The sequence below is a fragment of the Coloeus monedula genome (assembly GCF_965178545.1).
Source record: "Coloeus monedula genome assembly, chromosome: 3".
Taxonomy (NCBI): domain Eukaryota; kingdom Metazoa; phylum Chordata; class Aves; order Passeriformes; family Corvidae; genus Coloeus; species Coloeus monedula.
Window position 1 is genome coordinate 110,538,469 of NC_138783.1, and position 25,090 is coordinate 110,563,558.

The window sequence follows — 25,090 nt, forward strand, 5'->3', positions numbered from 1 at the left end:
TTAAAGCATTTGGTTTTCTGATGTTACAATACTTGCATCTTTATAAAGGCAATGTGGGCTCTGTGACACCCAGAAACTCACCCTGTGCTACTGCTTTATGGCCAGGTGAGATACGGAACTTGCCAGTGACACCCCCCCCATCTCTCCCTCTCTCCCCCTGTGTATTTTGGTAAGACTCCTTTAGCATGGAATAACTGAATACCAGGAATATTCATTAGCCTAAGGAGCCTGTTCCTTCTCAGGAAACCATGCCACCTGAGCTGCATACATCTTCTACTCAGAGCAAAACAGGCACATTTTCTTAGTGTAACAATTTTTTTTTATTATTTCAGTTACTTTTTCACATAAAACTTTATGTAAGCTACAAAAATTGTGAAATGCAGAAATGGTATTAAAACTGCAAACTTAAAAGTTTAGATTAAAAAAAAAAATCCATCTTTCCCTGCTAACAATGACCATTTAAAACGAACCATATTTTGATGGACTCATTTAATAAACATACCATACACTTCTCAAAAATAAATAAAGAACAACATCAGAAAAACCAATACTATCAACAACATGAAGCATTTAGTCATCTTTTCTTTTTTTTTCCTTGAAAGACATAAATGAAATTTCTAGGCACAGTTTTAGGCGTTATAGAGGACACAGAGGCAATAGGTTAGTGTGCACTGCGCTGTACAAAAATACAGTCTGAATAAATTACATTGCTAGCCATAAGATTAGACTTCACTTACCAGTCAGTTCATTGCATGTTTAATAATATACAGTTACATGCTAATCCATATATATCATTTATATTTCAAACACATAGGTCTCTCTATATTTGTTTTTAAAATTTACAAAAGCTAAACGAAGTTGTGCAAGAAATCCAGAAGAGGTGCTGGGTACTTGTCAGCACCGGACGGTATACTTTAAGCTTAAAAAATACAAATAACTAGCCCTGCTTGCAAGTTTGCTATATATATATTTATTCATATATATTTGGAAGAAAAAAAAAAAAAGATTTGTTGTGGGAGAGAATCATTCTGCCAGTGAGAGAAAGTCAAACTGAAACAGTCATAACATGACACAAGCACAACATACAAAATCATTAATTTGTCGTGCGTACACTCAAGACAGAGACTTGCATCTTTTTTGTGGCTAAAAAAAAAAATCAGCACAAAATTGCATTTACCTTTAGTTCAGTTCTGAGAAACAGAATGCTTGCCAAAATTTGCAATGGTAAAGGGGGAAAAAAAAAAAAAAAAAGACACTGCAGTAGCAACCTAAGCTAAAGGTAGGTACCTAAATCCACATACTATTTGCCCAAACACAAAGGTCCTGAGGAGTCTGAGAGGTGGGTCCTAACAGACTGCATTACCTTCAAGAGGAAAAGCAGATGTTGAGACTGAAAATCAGATCTCTGACTCAGATGTGAATCAAGAACCTTGTCTTTAGGCATTCACGTTTGTACATTGTTTTGCCTGAACACCTTTTACATTAGCAGCCAGTGACTTGCAGAGCACACACCATTCATTTGCATTTGCCTTAGGCCTCACAGTTGCTTTTACTCAAACTCCACATAAAGAAAAATAATTTGATAATTCGGCATTGTACCTACTTCTCAGCACAAAGTGCCACGCAATGCCAGCCCCAAAACACCATCCTCTTAGAAAGGTACAGACATCTTCTCACAGTGGGCTTCTCTGCACGAACCTAATTCCCATGCCAAACTACAATGTTCTCCATGCTGCTAAATAAAAGAACTACACAGCTGTTCAGAAAGATACTGAGTTAACTACATACTGAATATCCGCCTTAAGTCAGTCTCAGGAAATAAAGCAGAGTTACAAATGCTCTCTTGGTGCCTGTGAAATAACTGGATACAAGTTTTCCTCCCATCCTTTTTGTTCTCCAGGCATTGCCATGCAATCCCTTCCATGTCAAGCTGCATTTTGCTCCATCTAATCTAATTAATCACCACTGCTTCTGCAAAGACTGCCGATATGGAATATTCTGCCACGGTAATAAAGACTGAACTCCAGAGCATCCCAGAGTTTTAGAAACCATCTCCACAAGCCAGCAAGACTTGCACAATGACCTCCTAAAGGCAGCCCTGTGGTCCCCTGCTCATTGCAGACCCTCAGCACCCTGCAGATGGTGGCCCAGCAGTAACACAAGAGATCCATCTTAACACCGAGTAATTCAGGAATCTTTTACGTGGAAGCAGCAAAACCATTTGTGTAGAGGTGGATGTGCAACCCCAGCATATCTGCTTGTGCAGAGGTCCACAGAGAATATATTTTAAATTTTTCCATTAAAAAAAATAGTTATTTCTAAAGATTACAATTGTATAAAAATATGCTTATAATTAATTGAAAATATCCAAATAAGCAAATTGTAAACAAAAATAAAAGTGATGCGGATTTAATTCATGTGAGAGTTCTCCCTATTTTATCTTGGGTTTCATTTCATGAGTACAGTCTCTGGATGTTCTAAGTGGGAAACATACTAAGCAAGGAGTACTCAGAAGTACATCATCATTAGACAGTCCATTAGAAACTCATCTTTTAAAAACAAGAGCTTACCTCCTGAAGTGCTAATGTTTTAACATGGACATGATGGGGTCTCAGCGGTATTATTGATGATCAGGACACTCACAACCTAACTAGACTTTTAAAAAATGGCAGTTTTTTAATTTGCAACAGCCTTAGAGAAAAATTTTTAGAAAGTATTATATTACACATGGAATAGCAAGAAGTTATTTTTGTCCAGTTTGACCTTAAATTGATGTGAACTTTTAAGCATTTCCCATAACACAGAGTCTGTACAAGGGCATATACAGAAGACAAACCATTGTGTGTTTATTTTGTAACACTAACCAAAATTGGGGGTACCAATCCAAGACCTTCAAGAATGTGTACAAAGTTAGTACTTTAACCACTGCATCACAGCTCAAATTACAAGTTTAAGATGCAGCATTTCTCTCCCTCTGCATATATATATTTGCATTATATATATTCATTTATACTAACAAATACCTTTCAAAAATATAACTGAACTTGTTCCATATGCATTCTTTTCATGACGATGTTTGGAAGTTAAATGGGTACTCAGGACAACTACAATTCATTCACACATTTTAGGCGTCTCAGGGACAGATCAGGTCTTTTTCTACTCCCCATTATCTTCACCCCTCCAGCAAAACACTGAGAGCTGAGACAACTTCCAACTACACAGTCAGAAGCACATGTCTCTGGGTTTGGACTTCCTTCAACAATCTGCTACAGCTGGCACGGTGATGTCAATTACCAATTCATGAAATCCTGTGTGGGTTGGTGGCTTGTTTGGGTTTTTCTTTTTTTTAATTATTCTCCCAGCAGACTGTTGAGTGCAGATATTAGACAAGTCATTAACCAGTTACATTCATTGCCCTAAACACAGTCACTTGCAACTAATTCCTTAAGAGCATTTCTGAGCAAGTAACAAGGGGCCAACACAGCCTAGTGTACAAGATGCCATTGCCTGCTTATCAGACATCTGAATCCTCTATGATACAGGGAAACTTCTAAATGGAGCCCATACCAGCTGCTCCCCTGAAGGCAATAGCAGATGCTGGCATTGCATTCTCATTCCAACCAGTTTTCTCACAATGATCACTCTCACGTAGATCCTTTTGCTTGTTGTCAGGAAAAATGAAGTTTATGTATCAGCAGCTTGCAGCATCTGCCTATGTAAGATCAGTAATCCTAGTGTTTGCAGTTCTTCTAAATGGTCGTAAAAGCTGGTTACAGTGTTCACACCCAAAAGGCAAAGGCTATTTTATCAACAGAGCAGACTGTTTGGTGCTCCACAAGTGTTCTAAAAAAACTGAGCTAGAAAAGATGGGGTAATCCTTTTTTTTATTTTTCTTTTCATTAAATGATTCTAGTAATAGTCTTCATAGTTCTTAGGGTTCAGGCAATAAAGAATGGCACCCCCAAATGAAAATATAGTTGCACCCCACGCCAGGCCATAGCCCCAGTTGAATTCATGGTATATTTTCAAGCTGACCGTTTCGATGAACTTGATTGGGTAAAGGACTAAGCTGCAGACCTGGAGAACAACTGAAAGACAAAAAAAGCACAAATGTCAGAAGAAGTCTCAATTTGCTTCCCTAAAACAAAGAAAACATCAAATAACTGAAATTCACATTTAAAATGCTCTTGGTGACTTTTAGCTTGTAAGTGCTGCTCTTTTTAAATCACCTTCCTTTCATTCACAGAGAACAGAGCAGCTCTTTCATACTCCCTTGTTGATGAACAAATGTTATTGCTGTGATATAATGATGATGCTTCAAATGTCCACAAAATTAACAGTGAAAGTAGTATTTCCCAAATTCTTTTCTGTCTCTCCTTTCTCTTTTAGTTTGCAGTCATTACTCCTTCCATAACAGCAAATCTTGTTCTATTGCCATTATAAAAAAGTCAAAACGAGGAGCGAGAATACATATTAAGAAATGTAGCTGAGAATCAAATAATTTACTTAGCCTAGAAATAATTCATTGTCATAGGTGATATATACTTGTGATCAGTACATGTTATGATCCAGTTTTATTAAGGTCCTTTGGAAATTCCTCTGCCCGAATTAAGGTGCAAACGAGACCATATGCCACTGACAATAATAGGGGTTTTATTATATAGTAAATGTGAGAGAAAGAGAAAAGAAGAAAGAAAGGAATAGAAAATAGGTGGGGGGATGAAGAGTGACAGGGACAGAATAAAAAGAATATCACTGCTCCATGGGTCCCACTGGTGCCTCGATCATCTTCTCCAGCTGGTCTCTTGGTGGTGAAGGTCCCCCCAGAAGGCACAGAGTCCCATGGGTGTACATGCTCAGGCTGGGTGGGCATGTCTGGGGAGTCTCTCACAGCAGACTCTGGGTCTGTTGCACCATGTGCAGCCCTGTGGGGCCAAGCCTCTCATGTAAATGTCCTGTGGATGTGCTCTGTGGGGTTGGGGGTTCCACAGCTGGGCCAGTTTGTGTAATTTGAGGATGGGTGTTCACTGCCTTTCACCAGAGGTTGCACCATGCACCCAAACCCTCCTCCTCCCCCCTCGGTTGGGGGCAGTCTGTGTAAACCTGGCTTCTGTGAGCTGTGCTCTCCCCCACCCCAAACTCAGCCAGGGATAGCTGCAGCAGGTGGCTTTGGCCTTTTGTGGATGCACACCTTTCCCTCAGCCTGAGATGACTGAACAATAGGTTTCCTTTATCTAATCAGCAGTTTGACTTTCAGTTCAAAGTCCCACTCTTCAGGGAGGCTTCTTCGGTTGTAGCTTCTTTATAATGAGCAAAACTTTATATCAATGTTTGAGGCATTAACTATTTTCAGTCTCTGACAGCAGAGACTCAGTGAATCACCTATTTCATATGCATTACTGTGTTCTGTAATCAAGATTAATGGCATTCTCACACAGAATACCAAGGAATCCATAAAATTTGATCAGTCACTAAACTTCAAACCGGCAAACTATTATGAATTTAGGGGGTGGGTCAGAAATACTTTGTAACGAAAGAAGGTAATAAAATAGATCAAATCCAAGACATTAAAGAGCTTCAAAATCATTACTTCCTATAGCACTGTCTCTGAGATCCACAGACACACATTGGCCATTTCACTCTCACACACCCCCTTCAGTTGTGCCCAACTGGCCCCTTTCATTAGCCCTGGAGACAAGTGCTCACCTGTCCTGAGGACAGCACTGGTACGGGGAGATCATGCCCCACGTTCATCAGAACCTCAGTGACAAAACTCTATAAAACACTCACTGGAAATTTCTGTTCATCCCACCTTAGCCTACAGAGTAGTCTTTGGACTCTTACTTAAGACTGACAATCTGAATAATGTTTGCACAGTGCATTTTCTGATGGGGATATCAAAATCCATGGGACTTTTTTTAATTCTACAGTTATTGAAGTGTTACTTGACATTATTCCATTTGAATATAATTTTTTGTCTCTCAGCTCACAAAATACTGCACAACACTGGAGAAACTCTGGCAGGGTACACTGGGAAGAGCACCCACTCTTATGAAAAGATTATGCATTCCAGTTCTATATAATGAGAGCATCTTTACACCCAAAAGCACCTCAACATATGCTCAGCTTTCAGACACATCTTTAAGACTATTCAAGGTCAGAAAGGATTTCTGAAAATGTACGGAAATATATGAGTTTTTCTTTAGTGGCTTCCTGCACTGGAGATGCAGTATCTCTGCTGAGTCAATGCAGAAACTGCTCCACGTGTGTCTGTGTCAAGTGCAAACCAAAAAAGTCTCCACCTTCACCAGTGTAACATATGAAGTATGCTAAGTTTCAGTCTACAGATTGGACTTGTCAAAACACAACCAAAAAAAAAGTGATTCTCTTGGAAGAGGAACATGTTGCTAAAGCAGCAACACGCACAAGAGGGTTTTTTTGACATTTCCATAGTGAGGGTTCCAGCTTTTCCTACTATTGGTCCAGATACACTATGGTAGAACTCAAAGGAAGTGCTGGCAGCAAGTGGCTGGTGGGAGCAGCCACCCTACACAGCACTGTCATCACTTTGCACTAATTTTGCCTTCTGTCATTGTTTTTCCCTGTAGAGCAGGAAGGGAGCTGTGTAAGCCAGAAGCAGCAGTCAGCAGAGTTATGAGAAATGACCAGTATGACCCCAAAAGATGTTGAAAGCAATGCCTGCAACTACTGCTCTGCTTCTAATGCATTTAAAGGGACTCCATGCTATGCTGACCTGCTTAAGGGAAGTGTCTACTATCTTTCTTCAGAAGCACAAGTCTTTTCCTGTAGAAAAAACAGGCTGCAAAGGAAATCTTAAAAAGTCTGCTACTGAAATGCTGCTCAGAAAAGACTACTCATCTCAAACTTGATTATTCACTTCAAATGTAGACCCACCCACTTTTATAAGTACCACTATGATGCTTGCAATATGGGAACGGGAATACTAGTTTTATTCTATTCACATGAAATATAAGCAATTATATGTACTCATCATATTAAACATGCAGAAATTGTAACAAATGCTTTAAAACTAGGGAAATATAATTTCAGTCATCTTTTTCTTTCTTCAAATGTTTGACTATAAGTTTTGATGTCAAGAAAAAACCCCATTTATGATGTGGCTTTCTAACTGATCAAGTAATTATTAAAATGCTGGTGCTGGTTAGTGAGTTCTGTACTTCTGTTCTCTACCTCCCACTCATTTCACATGAGTAAAGCACTTCATTAGTAAGTGCTGGGTGTTTCAAAGATTACCTGAAAATGTAGCTGCAACAATGACAGAAAAAAAAAAAAAAAAATCCCTCTTCTTTGTAGTGCCATGCAAGCTGGCAGTAATGAGAGTGGACACTAATCTCAAAGATTCAGGATGGACATCAACAAAGAAAAAAAATATCATAAGGAAGGTAGTATGGGCCCAGGAGAACATGCTTGGAAAGGCTGTGACATCTTCATGCTTAAATTTCTTCAAAACTGGTCCAGACAAAGCTGTCACTGTTAGTGACCATCCTGCCTCAACGAGGAGTTTGGAGTACATGACCTACAGAGTATTTTCCCCAACAGTATTTCTTTGATATTATGACTCTTTTTGCTGCCCTGTAGCAGCCTGCACTGCACCCTACTGAAGTCAGACCATTCCATCAACTTCACAAAATCAAATTCTGGCTTTCAATGTATCTGCAATTTTTTCTAGCTTCACTGTAAAATTTGACAAGCAAATTTTCATTCCGTCTTCCACATCATTATGAAAATAGGTAATAGCACAGAACTAAGGACACAATCCAGCTGGACTGTGCTCTGTCAGAATTAAAAGATACATCTTCAAAGTATTCTCCAATTATTATCTGCCACCATTTTATATTACTCTTACCAATAATTTTTTCACTTAGCGACTGTTTTCCCTAGCTTGCATGTAAAAGCATCTTGTGAAATGTGTTAAAAGCTTGCTGATGTCAACAGGTTACTCTTCCAAACATTGTTATGTTTGTTACAGCGCTAAAAGGCAAGCATCTTTAATTTTTCTTATTTTTCTTTTATGGACTTTCAGCAAGCACACTTTCTCTTTCTGCCCCTAAATTAAGACTTGGTTAGCACTCAGTTATCTGGTAAGTGTATCAATGAAACTCCTACTGAAAAGTTTGTGAGCTTGCACTTTGAGGGTGCCGTTTTCAGGCACAGTTTGGTTCATGATCTCTAAGACACCCTGGCAGGTACATGAGCTGGTGACCTCCACTAGACCAAAGAGCCACATGAGCCAAGGTGGCTCCACGCCAGAGTTCTTGCAAATGCCTCCCTGTTGCTCCACATTTTTCCATTACCTGAGGTATTCTCTTCCTCCAACATTAAAATACTTACTGTCAGCTCTATAAAAACACATTCACATATTTTCATTACTTGCTGGCTTATTCTCAGTATCTAGGTTGAATTTTGGTTTTTTTGGTCCCCTTCTTTCTCATCTCTTCCAGTCCTAGTCAGTCAATCTTCTCCCTCACCTACAGAGTCGCTAACTGAAACCTGAAGCTGAGAAAAAAAATTAAAAATAAATCAAAACTTGAAGGAAAAAAAATAGCCTGGAGCCAACTCTAGAGCCATGCTCTATAAAGCATCTGGAAATAACTTTTCCATTTTGTCCTTTCTTCTACACAGAGACCTTTTCTACCCAACACCCACACATCATTAAATGTCTCTGGGCAATGCATACTGTGCCCTTTTTCCAGAAGCAGCTGATAGACTCCTAACCAGAGTTACACAGACTATTTGGTCTTGTCAACACACTCACAGGTCAGGGTGGGGTTTATCCTGAAAGATTTGTGAAATCCACAGATGAAGGCTTGATTCCATGGAAAGCTGCATAAAGCACAAACTGCTACAATCTTAACTTTCCCCTCTTCAGTGGGGGATTCTTTTCCATAATTCTTTCAAGATGTGCCATCCATATTCATCTCTACATATTGCTGACATCAAAGATAAAATCTGCAGGAAATGTCTTTTAACAATATAAGTGTCAAATCCTAAAAGGATTCTCAGATTTGCTAAATAATGAAGAAGAATGGGGCAGGTTGTCTTGGCCTCATCATCCCTCTTCTCATATGCTTCAGATTAGGGCTGTTCAAAATGCACATGCACACAGAAGCAAAGGGAAGATGTGAACACCATCATAAGCTAAAGGACCAATTTAATTTCCTCTTAAATTCAAGTAAGCATTAACCCCCCTCACCATCAACCCTTTTAGTAAAGACTGGAAGCAATTTTATGCAGAGGAGAGAACATGAAGACAAACAGCAGGATTTGAGGAAATATTTTCTTGGGGAAAGCTGTTTCTTTTTTTAGTAAAAACTTAACTACTAAATGAGCAACATGGCAAGAGAGGCGTGTACAGCTGAATAATTACCAAGTTACCACACAACACTATGAAAAATGAAGCCAAAAGCCAAATAAGAAACCACTACAAAAATTCAATAACCCCATTTCCTTCAAAGTTAACTGCCCAGCATGCCTTATAATCTCAGAATTAACTCTAAATTTTAAAACAATGTCACCAGTACCTTTATTCATTTAACCAAGCAAGCAATGCCACACATAGAACAAAACCAGATGATTTCCATTCAGGGACTCTGATCGTAGGTTGCTTTAATTTCCTAAAAGCAAATGAATGTAATCTAGGAATATGTCTTGAGCACATAAAAGAGCATCTTGAAGGGCTCAGTTCCATCAAGGCAACGTTATCAGCAGAGGGCAGCAGGAGCCTTCCCGGAGTTGTGCTTCATCCCAAACTCCCTCCAATTCTGTGCTCTCATCCTCTCATATCCTCCTAAGTGGCTTTTTTTAATACATCCTGAAGGTTCTGCTATCCTCTTCATTATGGGCTATCAGAAGGGGCTTAAGCTGCTGGCTCCAATGCAGATGTGAGTGACAGGATGAAGGCAAACCATGCTTGGTGAGTTTCAGGAGAATCTGAAACATCCATGCTGACGAAGCCCCAAAGCACCAGAATATATAAAAGGATATGATTTGATTTTGTAATTGTACCTCACTGGACCAGTGTTACAGACAATTCAGATTCGTAGCTCTCCCTTAAGGTTTTGCAATAGTTTATATAAACTGTTCCATTTTTATGTTTTTAAAACCAAACAGGGACTACAGTGACAGCTTGTTAAATTAATAACTGAGATGACAAGGAAATTAATTCCTTATGGCACAGGGGCATATATAAACACCTTGCAAGATAATCCTATTTATTTTCACATGTAGAGCTTCCAGGGCTCACCTCTGGGTATTAATTTCCCTGTTTTAAAGTTGCAAAAAAGAGAACATTAAAATAAAGATGGCTTTGCATGAAGAAAAAAAACGGGGACATCTAGCAGCACAAAGTCACAGATTAAAAATGATATTTTGAGATTTATCCTCTGTAGCTTCCCCTGCTGCATGTACTTCACAAAATAATAAATGTAGTGCAAATAAATAATTGTTTATGAACTAATAATAGTGCAACTGCAAAAATTATTAATGCTGTGCAGAACTTATATCTTGAGAAACCTCACCAGAGTTAACACAGAAGTAACCAAACACCTCTGAACTAGCATGCAGAACAAGGCATATCTCTGCAGGAACTCATGCCTTCTGATCAACGAATCAATATGATTACACAGAAGCTTCTTATTGTTTAAAATACACTCCACTCACACATCTCACAACTTTGACATCATACCCTACTTATACACTTTGCTTACTTATACCTAACTTATGCAGTTCACTTACTTATACATTCTGTAACTTATAACTTCCACATATCACACTACTTATACATCTTACTTAACTTATACCTTTTACAACTTTTACCCAATACATTACTTATGCATTTTACTTACTTATGCACAATACACTACTTATACACGCTACTCTACTTATACATCTTACAACCTTTACATGATACAGTACATATACATTTTGTAACTGCTGTGCATGAGATCTCACATTGCTTAATTGGTTTCTCTATTCTGTCCACGAGCTCTGCACACACTTTTCTGATAATATGATTTGTTTTAATCCAGCACAGCACAGTCCTTTTTTATCTATTCTTTGCTGTCTTGGCATTTAGTTTTTCAGCTGCTTCTTTCTCAATTCTTTTCCAATTTAGCCCAGTTTATGTTTCAGTCCTAGATGAATTCCTGAGGGCTCTAACAGGTGGGGCTCCTGATCCAGGCAAGCAGCATCAAGATGATGACAGCAACAAAACCCATCCAGTGATCAGCAGCCAAGTTAGTCCAGGAAATCCAAACAAGACAGCAAAGAACAAAGAGCCAATATAAGCCTGTCCCACCTCTCCCCTCAAACCTTCAGACTGGAGCTTAAAAACCCTCTTGGGGCTGATGTGCTGCAGCTGAAGGTGGAAAGGCCAGGTGAAGCCAGCGAGGGTAATTCCAGCCTGGTCCCACTCTGAGGGCTCTGATAAGAATAGCTAAAGAGGGTTTGGCTGGGGCACACTATCAAGGTTCAAATACCTTACAACATATCTCCCTCCACAAAAGTTCAGCTGCTCTCCTGAAATCTTTTTAATGATGCCCGTGCTTACCTGCAGCAAAGAGCATGACTGCAACTGGTCTGTAGAACCGCCTCCGAGATCCCACGCAGATGGAGATCAGCCCAACCAGGAAAGCTATGAGAATAATGGCAGCACCACCCAGCAGCAGAGCCAGAGTAGCTATCTGCCAGTCTAGGGGGAAAAAAAACAAAGAGGGGGAAAAAAATAATAATACAATTTCAGTAAAACAAGCCCACAGGCCTGACAGAAACAGCACAATATGAGGAACACAGAAGCTGCATTAAGGCTCAGGTAAATAAACAGCTGTGCCTTGAATTTCTTTTCCCCTAATTAGTGAATCACCTTTATAAAACAGATGTAACTCAGAAGCAAAGTGCCACAACCTCCCACGCTTACTCAAGCCTTAGTTGGCCTCATTGGGATTTTGTCTGAAGTAAAACTGAGTAATTTGGTCCCCTGGTTTTTATCCAATTTCGAATGAGAAATTGAGGCTGGCTCGGGATTAGCTGGTGGCGTGTTAGCTGACCCTCAGTCTCCTGTAACTTTCTCACAAAAGAGAGTGAAAGTCAAACCTCTGCTTGAGCTGATTACGATGACACAGCAAGGGAAATGCATGCAGCCTCATCATACACACCTGTCCCTTGGGAAGTACCAAGGCCACACAGTATGGTAACAAAACTGAGGAGATGCTCAAAGGAATCAAAATATATAAATATATATATATGTATATATTCAGCACTAAAAGATAGATGGGAATCAAGACTTTCTAAAGGCAGTAACAATCATTAGCTGCAGACCCAGTCAAATCTCAAGCCCATTTTAAAATGTCAGTTATCCTCAAGTGTCAGTTTTTCCTCCCCCAAAAGCAACCTCTGCACTTGGCCCAGCGTATTTTCTAGTTATTCTCATATATAATGGATGCAGTTATAAACAACATATTTGCAGTCTTAAGTCACATAAATCAAAATCCATTTGTAAGCTGATGGCCATGATGTGTGTATACAACATCCAAGATCTAACATAAGAGCTTCTGTGGGATTTTGGAAAGGGACAGGCTTTGGGCTGTCTCTTTTCCCAAAAGAATATCTAAGACCTTTTCTCTCTCCAGTAGCAGGCATCAAGAAAAAGAATCAGATCACTATTTACTGCTTATCACTACTAGTTCAAGGAAGATGATATAAATTCAGCTCATGGGAAAAGGACCTATGGATCCTTTGCATCTCATTACTTTGAAAATACTAGCAGTCATGTGATACTCAGAATACAATGTCCAAATGCATTACACAGTTCAAAGAAAGTAAGTATTTCCAAAATAAATTTCCAAAATAAATATTTTAGGGTTACAAAAATAACAACAACAACAAAATGAACATCCTCTTTTGGAAATGAGTAAAAAGGACTGTTTTAAATAAACAATGGATCCAGTTTCAAGAGGAATCTAATCTGCTGAAGATACAGACAGTGCAGCTGTGGAGTTTGGGAATGGAATGCTGGCAGCTATTATCACCAAAAAGCCTTCACATATTATATGAAAAAGGATGAAGGAGATTAAAAGAAAGTGAATAGAAAAGCTATAAAAGCATTGCTTGAAAAGAAAGTGATTTTGAAGGTGTGTTTGTGCAAATACACTCACTTATTTTCATTCTTTTCAGAAATCCAGGCATGTTCTTTAGTAATCATTTAATTACTAAGTACTCAACCTTCCAAGCTATTTTACTCCTTGTTTTCTTACTGGACTAAACCCCAAGGCTGGGAACAATCTTTCATTCTATCATCAGCATGCAAGCAAATGTCAGTTTGCTGTGTGTCCCACTGTTATGCTATCATTATTGGGACGGAAATATGATTTCAGTATTGGACGGAGATGTTTTTGGAGAGTGGTTTTTAATTTTAACATGAGCCTTCAGAAACACCAAGTGGTTAGTGTACTGATGATTTAGAAAGGATTCTTCCAATATCACAGTGCATTACAGATATAAAATACAGAAATAAATAAACAGAATGGACCACTTTGGAACAATATGAAAGGAATCCTTGCACTAGAAAATTGCACAGGTACAAAGACCAGCCACATAAATCCATATCACACCAAAGTTAAAAGCCATACAAAATTGATGAAATAAATCAAAGGGTCAGATGGGAAAACTCAGAAACTAAAATTTCTTGAAAGTCACTACAAATAATAAAATATTAAATGTTGTCTTCACATTGATCAGATGCCAAAGTCTAATGCAAAGGAAGGCATACAACACTGGAGTAGCAGCTAAAAGGAAAATAAGTTGAGTATCCCATTGCTTTCTAAAACCACACTGGAAAACAACCAAACAACTCATAATAAATTAGGCAAAGATGATATAAGTGTGGGGTTAGAAAATAGTTTAACTTCCAGGACAAGTATACATATACAGATTTTAGAAAGGTTAAAAAATAAACAAACTACCTTACTATAGTACTGATGTGGGAGGTAAAAGGACAAATGAGTGTTGGGAGACACCCACACTCCCAACTAAAAAAGAACTGACTTAGATAAACAAAATTAATTTCTTGAGTAAGACAACCTACTCAGTGATGCTGACAGCAGGACAAAACCAAGGCTCTTACTGTTCCTCACTACCAGCTGGGGACCAGGTACTGAATGTTATGCTCTGGGCCACAATGTCTGGAATTGCCTGTTTATTTTAGCCCCTTTCACAGCAGCATACAATGCTACAAGCCCTTGCCTTGAGCTGCAGCTCAGGTGGGACTTTGGTTGAAGAACATCATGAAGGTCAGATGTAACTGCACAAAGAATACAGGACTAAACTTTCCTATACTGGCTACCATAGTAACTACATGTTTAAATCTCCTTGTCATCTTGGAAAAATCTTAACTTTCAATTCTGAAAGCCATTTGCTCTGGTGACAAAATAAAGCTTATGTTGGATTAAGAAAGCAAAATCTTCTGCATGGGTCTTCAACTTAACAGATTTTTTTTTTTTCCATGCCACTGGACTTTACGAAAAATAAAAGAAAGATCCAAAGAAAACAGAACCACTACCTCTGAAGTTCAAACAGCCTGTAAAACAGATAGCTACAATATAAACACATACAGTGAACACAGTTTTTCTATAACAAAGATCTGTAGTTTTCCTCAGACTACCCAAGAGTGATATACAACACACAGCACCAAAATGGGATCAGCAGATTGTTCTGTTACATAGTGCTACTGGTACACAAAACATAAACATCATAAACCTACTTTAGAGTATCCAGAATATGCTTGTACCTCTTCTAGGCATGCACAAATCTTGCAAATAAGTTACTAATAAGAACTGTAAGTTCAGGAGCCTCAGCAGTTCACTGAGACTGCTTGTTCTCACAGAGATCGAAATATGCAAAACCACAAGTATAATGGGACCTTATAGATGATAACTGTTACTTTTCTGCATTCAAAACACAATTTGGTTACACTTTAAGAGTGCACATCACTCTTTTTCACTGTACACCACTACAGTTTTTTAAACTACACATCCATTACCTAAGAAAAATATTAGGAACTAGTAAAAAAGCTAGTTAAACTCACACAAATGTTAATAAACTTTTAGACTTTAAAAAGCACTGTGACCTCATGTCATGCCCAAATAAGACTGCTTTGTTGGTTTAGATAACATTAGATTTTTTCAGTGTTCTACCCTTTTTGCAATACATTAAGAATTACACTAATACCTATCCCATCCAAACTAGAATTAAGACATTTTTGACAATTGTTAAGTAACTCGAGAGATTTCTTAAGAAAAGCCTCACTTAATGTATCCTATTTTTAGGTCTGAAAATCCCCAAGAAGCATCCCAATGTCTATAACCATGAGAAATATATACTGCAGTTCTGACAGCGATTATAGTGTTTGCATATTTTTAACTATAACAATCTGCCCATTAGTTTGTGGATGTGGGTTTCAGTATTTGGAAATATATATAAATATGAACCCAGGCACTTAACACATATTTCCAATACATACTTGGTGAAGAATTTATTAAAATTAGCATCTTTAGTTTAAAAAAGAAAAAAAAAAAGCCCCCAAACCATGATGCTGCTGCTTCTTTTCACTTACTTCCTCATACAACAGTCAGCACCTTTCTGGAGGACAGCTTGGTCTCCTTGCTATTTGGAAATTCTGCCTGCTTCTTAGTGATCCAGAGGCACAGTGTCAACTGTACATTGACATTTCTAACCCTCCCCCCTTCTTTCCCTGAAAGAAATGACCTAAGGCTTTAAGCTGTATAGTAATTTTTAATTAAGAGCAGCTCTATTTGCCCAATTTCTTGGATGAAATAATACTTCACTACTAGGGTAAAATCAGGGAAAGCCATAAAAGAAGAATAAAACACATCAAAGTTCTGAAATGTGTATTTTAAAAACTAGGTCCTTTTTTGAACACAAGAAAGATCACTGCAAAAGGCTGGAGTAGATGTCATGTTTTCAGCCAGGCACCTCAAAATTAGGTTGGTTTTTTTTTGACAAGGTAGTCTACCATGTAAAAGAAGAAGTGGTGGACATAGAAACATACCGTGGAATATGTGAAGCATTTGTGTATAGGGCTCTTTCAGACAGTGCATGTGAACTGAATTAATTTCTTAAGAAACAATCAAATTTTCCCTTCTTCCATACAATGGCTCTCCACCAAGTCCTCTCCTCATAAAGGCTGAAGTACCAAAATGCATGCAGCTGTTACATAATGAAGATTGCCATAATGACTGACCTTCTAGTATGAAACAAAATCTTGGTAAGAAACAAAAATACAACACTTGGCTAAGTCTTTCTGATTCATTGCAAAGCTTCCACTTATTGAGTACCTGCCCTCAGACAATAAACACTCTAAGAAATTGCAATACAGTATTTAAAATCAAGAATAATGATTTTGAAAGAACGTGTGAAGCAGAGGAACTTGAGGCACCCACACATAAGAAATTAAATAAAACCCATTAAGTATCATAACAATCATCTTAAATAAATAGGATAGCTAGAGATATTCCTAATTGCTTCATATTCAAACTTAGATATCAAATAGCCAACAAAAGTTAAAGTATAATGTATATATAAAAACATAAGGCAAACTCTATTTCCTAAAAGTGCTTTGGTTGCATGGTCAGTATGATTTCTTCTTTCTTCAGCAGGATCATGAGCAGAGGCATCTGTGGAAGCCGAAGGTCCACTGAATTCTGAGGAAAAGCTGAGGTACAGCAGGGGCCATTAAGTTCTCACATCAAATTACTCCACAGAGGTCATCTTTGGAGCCTCAACCTGAGCCAAAATGATGGCCTTCAAAGAGCTGCTCAGAAGAATTCTGTCCTGGCTGATGGGGATATTGGCTAAAGCTGGGAAGCCCCGTGCCTGTAAGTTACTGGGTCCACACTCTGCTCCTGTACAGCCAGCCTGCAAGTACAGTCCTTGGGATCCCTCAATGGACACTTCTGCACACTGCAGACAGAAGTGCTGTCTGGCAAGATCCATACCAAACCTCCAAAAATTGCTCTAGTCACAGCTTTTCACAGTGGAGCCTTGTACAAAAATGACAATAAATATGCATTTTCTGCTCGTTGATTAGTATAGTATGTTTACTAGTGCTGGCTGCTGCACATACTCTGGCTTTTGTATTTCCTTTTTATTTTATGGATTGAGAATAAGATTTTTCTGAAGTATGAAAGTTACTTGTGCATGTGGCTACTCAAGTCACTCAGACACTTAAAAAGCATTACCAGAGCTACAGGAACCAGCCAGCTCTGGCTGAAAGTATAATTTCCTTAAGAGAGAACTCACTTTACACCGAGGCTTCCTTCTAAAAGCCATAAATTGAAACACATGAAACAGCTATGTGAAGTCACAGATACGTTAAAAAGAAGTTGTTTGTGAACCTGACACGTTCCCTAAGAAATCTGTCTTCATCCACATACAGCAGCAGGACAAAGCCCTCAATAACCCAAGTACTGCACAACACCCGTGGGATTAACAGGAAGACCTTCCCATAGCTCTAATTTACCAGGACAGTGACAACACCCAAAGAGAAATTTAAGCATTTTATGCTGTGTGCCAAAATCCCTAAGTGCCTCCTAAGGATAATTCAGAGGCTCCACATAAGGCGTCAGTCATTTTGCATTTACTGTACGAGAGGCTTGTAGGATGATTTAGTGTTCCTGATGCTGAGTGGAGAGTTCACTTAGAATCAGTCAAAGAAAAAGAGAACAAGCAGAGAGACATCCAAAAAACAGCTTTCTGGTGCAGACCCTGTGTCTTACAGAGGTGCAGAATGCCAATGGATAACGATGGCAGCCAACCACTGAAGGAGGAAAGGCAGATGCCTCCTTAGCTGCCATACACCAGGGGCTAAAGAGCTTCTCAGAAGCTGCAAGGTCTTTGCTTCCCAGCTCTGGCTCCAGACTCTAACCTCAAACCTCTGCTCCCTTTTCCCAGTGGGATTTCTTGACTGCTAGGGTAGATTGCAACTGCTCTCTTCTGTCTGCTAGATCCAAGCTGCAAAAAGATTTATGAGGTCCTTGAATAAATTTGTGCAAGGGAATCCAAATCTGAGTCTTGCTTCAGACAGCCTCTACCCTAACTGGTGCCTTCCAACACTGTTGCCGTTTATGCACCTTTCCCTTGCTGCATAAGGATGCTGACCATTACTGCATGGCAGCCCAGACTCAGGGCTCTCTCACCTTTGAGGGAAAAAGGCCTTAGCAGCCACCTACAGAGCTGCAACCCTCTCACTTGGGCTCTTCCTATGGCTTTCTTCTTTTCCAGGAGCAAGAAAACTGGATGAGAGAGAAAGATGTTGACTCTATTCCAGACAAGGTAACAGCCCACTGGCAGCATGCTCCAGGCAGTAGGTGCTCTGCCACCTACCCTCCTCAGCCTGGAAAGGACATGCTTGATTGTCTGGGGGAATAACTAGGCAGCCACTATGCAGACTGCTCACCTCTCCATGGAAAGCAGTGCCCCTCACCTTCCACCCAAAGATGCCACTGGGAATGGAGGGGACACTTGGGTTATATATATATATAAGTATGGTAAGCAACTCTACTGCTGTGTAAAAGAGACAGCAGGACAACAAAATGGTCTGGGGGGTTGCAGATGCATGAGCAACTTGCAATGTAGCAGGTTCTTGCTCGTCTGTCCACGGACACACATCTCTCCTGAAGAAGAAAGCTTGCATTCCTTATTTATATGAAATATATATACTTCGTAGAGATGTGGGCTGGGGTGGAGTATGTTGTATGTCTGCTCTGTGGCCGGCCTTTATTTCTAAAATCACAAAGTTCTTTAAACACAGCACAACTTCAAATAAAGAATTAAGTGGTGCCATTACATAGATCTTTATTTTGCCATTTAAAAGCAACATGCATTGCACATCGCTTTCACCAACAGAGGACTTCAGGACAAGCACAGCATTACAGAAAATCATGTAATCTATAATTCATTCACAGAGTAGTACAGCATGTACTCAGGCATTTCCTCTATTGGATACACAGCACTCTTCTGAGATTAGCTTGCTACTATGTCATTTTAATTATTGGATATTCATTCATTCAATACAAATAATAAAACCCCTCAAACAACTGCATACACCCACAACTTAGAGAACTTCACAAAAACCTGGAACTCTTAGAACTTTGCCATTAGGAGAGAAGTGTGGGAGATGTGTTATACAAGCTTTTCACAAAAAGCTCACTATTTCTGACCTCCTCTGTATAAGCTACTACTCCTTAGCAATCTGAAGTACTATGCGTTGCACTGGAACCAGAATGTAACTATTTTCCCACGGTTGTCAATGTTCTTCCAGCAAACTGGCAATCTTCTGCAATTTTCCAAACTCATTCCATTTTTCCTTGAGAAAAACAATTAGCATTTAAAAGAGTTTGAGGAGTACTTCCCATCTGAACAATGGCTTTAAGTGGAACAAGTCGAACACATAATGCAATACACTGGATGGACTTTACCACTCCTCCTGTTACCCTGAATCTTATGTGGTCATCTTGGGGCACAAACCAGTAGCAGAGGCAAGACCACTCTCTGTGCAATTCTAAATATAAAAATCTCATCAAATATTAAAACTACTTGTATTATCCCTAACTCCAGGAACCTCATATTTAATAAACAAAACTTAAAGCAACAGGATACATTAATGATTTTAAAATTGCAGTGGACAACAGCAGTAGCAATAACCCACTATAGCTACAAGCCTCTTTTTTTTTTTTTAAGAGTATTATCACCCATAACGTGTATGATACTCTTGACCTGATCAGATGAACTCACACTAACATCACAAATGTGCTCTAACCATGTCTCTTACTGGCTGGAGAAGGGTGGCTGCAATGGTAGCATCCACCATACTGAAAGGTCCAGACTGCTGAACAGGATCTGCTGCTCCCATGGCCTTGGGAAGTCTGAGGCTAAAATAACTGATCCATTTGTAAGAGAAGGAGCATACCTTAAAATATTCTATCAGGGCTGCTGTGAGGGGTAGTTAAGCCAATTCAAGGCATTCTACACAGTTTGAAGGAGCCAGATAGACATAAGGCATAAACAGAGTATCAGTCATCATAGATTCACAGAATAATTTAGGTTGGGAAAGACCTCTGGAAGTCACCTAGTTCAGCTCTCCATGGAAAGTGGGGCCGACCTTCAAGCCAAACTTAACTTCAAAGTTAGATCAGCCTGCTCAGTCTTAGATGCTGAGTTTGAAGTAGTATGGCTTTTGATTTTACATCCACCTTCAGAAAAAGTGCTGGGATGATTATTAGAGTTAATACACAAAATGACAGACTAGTTTTCAAAACCAGATGGAATGTTTTATTAATTCCTCCTTACACTGTATGAGCCACTTTTTTCAGGTTAGTAAAATTACATTAGCTCCTCTTCTGTTATTTTATAGCAAACTACCAGCCTTGCTGAGCTTTTTACAAATACATGTCAACATCAAATCTGAGCAATGATCCAGATCTTCTAATGAGGAAGCTGCTTTTCAGCTAGCAATTTCCCCTTGGAACAGCTCCTTAGATTCTGAACAAGGAGATACCATCCAAGACTATTCTGGCATGCCAATTCAGATATCTGCATTTACTGTGTAATTAAGGTTAAGCCCCTTGAAGTGCTACCGAATGAACAGTCTGTGACGCTGTTTTTATTTTAAGAACAAATTAGAACAAAATTACAAGCATAGAACTAGACTCAAGTTGTTTACTGCACTATGCTATAAGCTAAGCTTACCTTCATTGTTTGCTCATCACAAAGTTGAATAGACATTCAGAGACCCTGTTGCATGTATTTCCCTGACAGTGTTTTGTCTTTCAAACATTCATGGACAGTTCTAAAAGAGCATAATATTCTTGAAGAAAACTGAATGTTGCATAAAGAAATCCACAGGTTGTAAAGTAACAAAGGCATATACCACCGCCGCATTCACCAGAATGAATACAGTTAATCAAAACCACTCAAATATATTTTTATATATGCTGTTTTCACAATAAACTGAAAGGCTGCAAATAAGCCATTGTTTTCTATGAACAGCTTATACATGTATTGAAGTCAAAATAGACAATGTTTACCTGCAGGTCAGATTCTATGGAGCCCTTTACTTCTTCCACACCACATTTGTGTATCTTTGATTTAAAGAGCTATAATGGCTGCAGTTTATTGCACAAATTCAAATTTACTGTTATTAATCTGCAGGATGAAGACAAGTACCTGTGCAGGTATAGATACACCAGGCAGTTTACACAGGATGCATTTAATTTTAATGCTGTGACAGGAATAAATATTCATATGTAACTCTTGATAAATAAACCATCACAAACTAGATATAATGCATTTCAAATAAGGCATAAAAAAAAAAATGTTTAAAGACACAGGAGTTTAAAATACAGTTGGTCTAAAGACAACTCATGCATTAGCCAAGGTAAGCTCTGATCACAGAAAATAGTTATATGCCCAGACAGTTGACAAAAATTCAGAGCTTTACAACTGCATTTCTGAATTTCAAGATTTTATAATGAAGCTTTCCACACTGGCAACTTTGTTAGTTTTTCTCTCCTGAAGTTGCTGCTAATGGGTGATTTACATAGACCCTAAAGACTCAGGAAAAAAAAGAAAAGCAAATTAAGATGAGATATTGAATAATTTTCATATGTCAAAAAATTAATTTGACTCACTATTTTACATACTTGAACCATCAATATTGTGAAGTATTTACACAACTTTAAAAGTCGTACGTGAGCTTGCAAGTTACAAAAAAGCCATTGGAACAGAGAAAGAATGAATGTGAACACATGCTCCAAGCACTAGCAATGCTCAAGGAAAAACGAGATTATTTGCTGCTACAACAACCAATGCAATCAAGCTCTGTGCATTTCCTTCTGCTCTCCACTACCAAGCTGACCTTCTGACAGCAGTCAGGGGTCCTACATCTAATTACAACAAAAGTTTTTAATTAAACCTCGAATGTGCTTTAACAGCTTCTAGCATGAGCTTGCCCTTGATGATGCCACTTGAGGTGCTCTCCTTTAAGGGATGATGAAGTAAATCTCTTAAAACCATGGGTGAAGATGCCTTTTTTCCTGTGTGTACTGCTGCTTTTCACGGCTAGCTGCAAAGCTGCCTGCACTGGTATCAAGCTAAAAGAGCTTTCCCTGTGGGAGCTCTCCACTATCTCCAAAATACCGTTTGCTGGATTCACAACGTAGGAGGAAAGTGCTCTTAAAATATTAACACCAGCACACAAAATGGTCTCAAATATGAGCCCAATCCAACTTGGTGAACTTAGTGGAAGCCCTCCTATTGGCTTTAATGGCATTGTAACACACTAGCAGAAGGCAAGAGGAAAACAGTACAATTTCTCATATTTCAGGTCTGGTCAGAATGCAGTACTCTGTGCTGAACATGAGGAAACTGAAGGGTTTATTCCAGTCACCTCAAGTAAAACAATCACTCACTTCTTCCACAGTAGCTTGTGAAACCTGGCTCCAGTAGACTGGAAAGTATTTGAGGAAAATGGGTAAAGCACATTCAAAGAACTTGAATATAAAACTGGATAGGCAGGAATTTGTGCACATGAGAGTAGAAGGCACCACCAGAGGACAGATCAGATTTTCAACACACAGCATCCCACAAAAACTACATCTCATTCCTATCCATCCTCACCCATTCATCTTCCACCTCCCCAGAGACAGACAGGTGACCAATAGAGGAAGAAGAGAGATTAGTGTCCTTTTATGCTGCTCCATAAGCTGTCCTGCTTCTCTTCCCGTCCCACTTTTGTGTGTATGTATGTGTACACACGCATGCGTGACAGGGAGATGGATCAAGGGGGGAGCCAAGTAAAGTGTGTGGAGGTGGGGGGGATTTGAAGCAGGTTCTCATTCAAGCCATCTGAAAAGTCTTTCTGTAATCAAGGGGATACTATTTCAGGAGACAGGGAGAAGGGGCAAAGGATTCACGTTGCTAAGGAGACACATAGAAGCTGACATTCCTACATAAATTTCCATTTATACCAGGGAAGGAAAAGAAAGCACTCCAAACTTTGTGTAGATACCCTGGTAACTGACTGAAACCGATATTTCTTTACAACTCATTTTATGTTCTTTAAAACAAAATCCCAAACAACATTTAAACCCTCAAACATTACTGCACACAACAGAAAAAAAATAAGCAGAGCAGCAAAGGAACCTGTGTAATTCTAATGCGAAAAGAGATCAGTTAATTCCCAGAACCTATACAAAGACTTCAGAGAATAGAGGAAAACAAAACACACCGAGAATATAGTCAGTCCTTTGCTTTACCTCCCAAAACACACATCTTGTCCCTACATGATTTATCCAACCAAAGAGCACAGCAATCCAAACATGATTTATCAATGCAAGTGTGTGTGGACAGGAATGGGGATGAAAATGATGTGGGGGGAGGCTGGCTGCATTCGTCAGTGTTTCTGTTGGGGCTCCAGAAGTTGCTATCACGCATAAAGTAAATAAAACCACCCATGAAAACCAAAACAATTACCGTACTACAAAAGAATTTACTGAAAAATATTCAACAGGCAGCTTGTTTTTATCATTCACAACCCGTTTTTGAAGTACTCCAAGCAACAGTGAAATGACGTTAAAAAAATAACAATCTGTGATCAAAGACTTAAAAAGGTGAAGAACGAATGAGCATCAAGAAATCACAACGGGGAGTGTGGCATGAAGGCAAAGGAGCGTGAAAGACGACGGGAATATCAGTACGTGCTAGAGAAAGACACACACAGGCACAGCCGGCGTGATGGAGAGAGTCCGAGCCCAGGCGTCCCCACTCTGGACAAAGTACCAACCGGTTTTGGTTTAGGAAGCCCCAACTTTCCAAGACCAGAGACTTCTCAGATAGGGCGGAGGGGGTTTATAAGATACTCGATCCCAAACAGTTTCTCACTGCATAGGGAAGCCACCACACGGAAAAAATAATCAAAACTCGTTCAAACTCGGGATCTTTGGTACGAATACCACGGCAGATACGGAGCCAGTCACCCCTTCCGCTGACTGAAGCCTCCCATCTCCCGCACGCCGGGCACGATCCGAGCACGGGCGCTCGGAGCTGCCCCTCCCGCACACGCCGCTCGCTGGGAGCGCCGCCGCCTCCGCCCCAGCCCGACCGCCGGCGAGATGCGGAGTCGGTGCCGGGGAGGCTGGAGGGAGGACGGGGACGAGGAGAATGGGGACAGGTGAAGAGGCTCGGGTAGGGAAGGGGTGCAGAGGATGGGTGGACAAAGGTGCCGGGGACTCTTCCCGGCGGCAGCGGCGGCCGGCGCGGGGAGCCGGGCAGAGATCTGGAGCGGCAAGGGGCGAGGCGGGGAACCAGCGGGAACAGCGGGGCACGGCCCCGGGCACTGCTCCGGTCAGGGGTGGGGGCTGGCCCCGGGAAAGGGCTGGGATACAGTCCCGAAGGAGACAAGAGTGAAAGTGAAGGAGAGGCGGCTCGGGGGATGCTGGTGGGTCAGCCAGGGCACGGCGAGGGGAAGGAATTCTCAGTGCCCGGGGAGCGGCCAAGGGAGCGGGAGGCGGACGAGGAGGGGTGAAAGGCAGCAAGGGCCGGCGGCGGAGGGGAGCGGAGCGGGGCCAGGGGCAGCCGAATCTCACCGCTGTGCAGCGTCGACTCGCAGAGCCAGCTGTCCAAGTTGCCGGGCTTGCGGCAGGACTCCCAGAGGGACAGGTAGTACTGGTGGTCCGCCGTCACCCAGGCGGGGCTCAGCACGGCTCCCAGGTCCAGGCACAGCGCCAGAAAGATGCACACCAGCCCCACGAGCTTCAGCGGGGTCAGCACCGAGACGCGCACCTCCTCCATGCCGCTGCCGGCCGAAGCCATGGGGCCCAGGGGAGACGAGGAGGAGGACGCGCTGCCGCCGGCCCCGAGGGGAACAGGAGCGAGAGCCCAGCTCCGCGCAGAAGGGGCGGGTGGAGGGAGAAGCGGCGAGACCAGCGCTGTCTAACGGCGGCGAGAGGCGTTCGCAGGCGGCGGCAGCGCCGCTCCC

General features: G+C 40.5%; 1 protein-coding gene across 1 annotated transcript; it reads right to left on the bottom strand.

The window, feature by feature from the left end:
* Positions 1-310: 310 nt before the first annotated feature.
* TMEM47 (transmembrane protein 47) lies at positions 311-25,090 on the bottom strand. Its single transcript, XM_082278092.1, has 3 exons — positions 24,699-25,090; positions 11,591-11,731; positions 311-4,088 (listed from the first exon to the last, which is right to left on the bottom strand). Exons 1-3 carry the CDS (start codon positions 24,922-24,924, stop codon positions 3,910-3,912), a joined length of 546 nt encoding a protein of 181 aa, XP_082134218.1. The 5' UTR covers positions 24,925-25,090; the 3' UTR covers positions 311-3,909.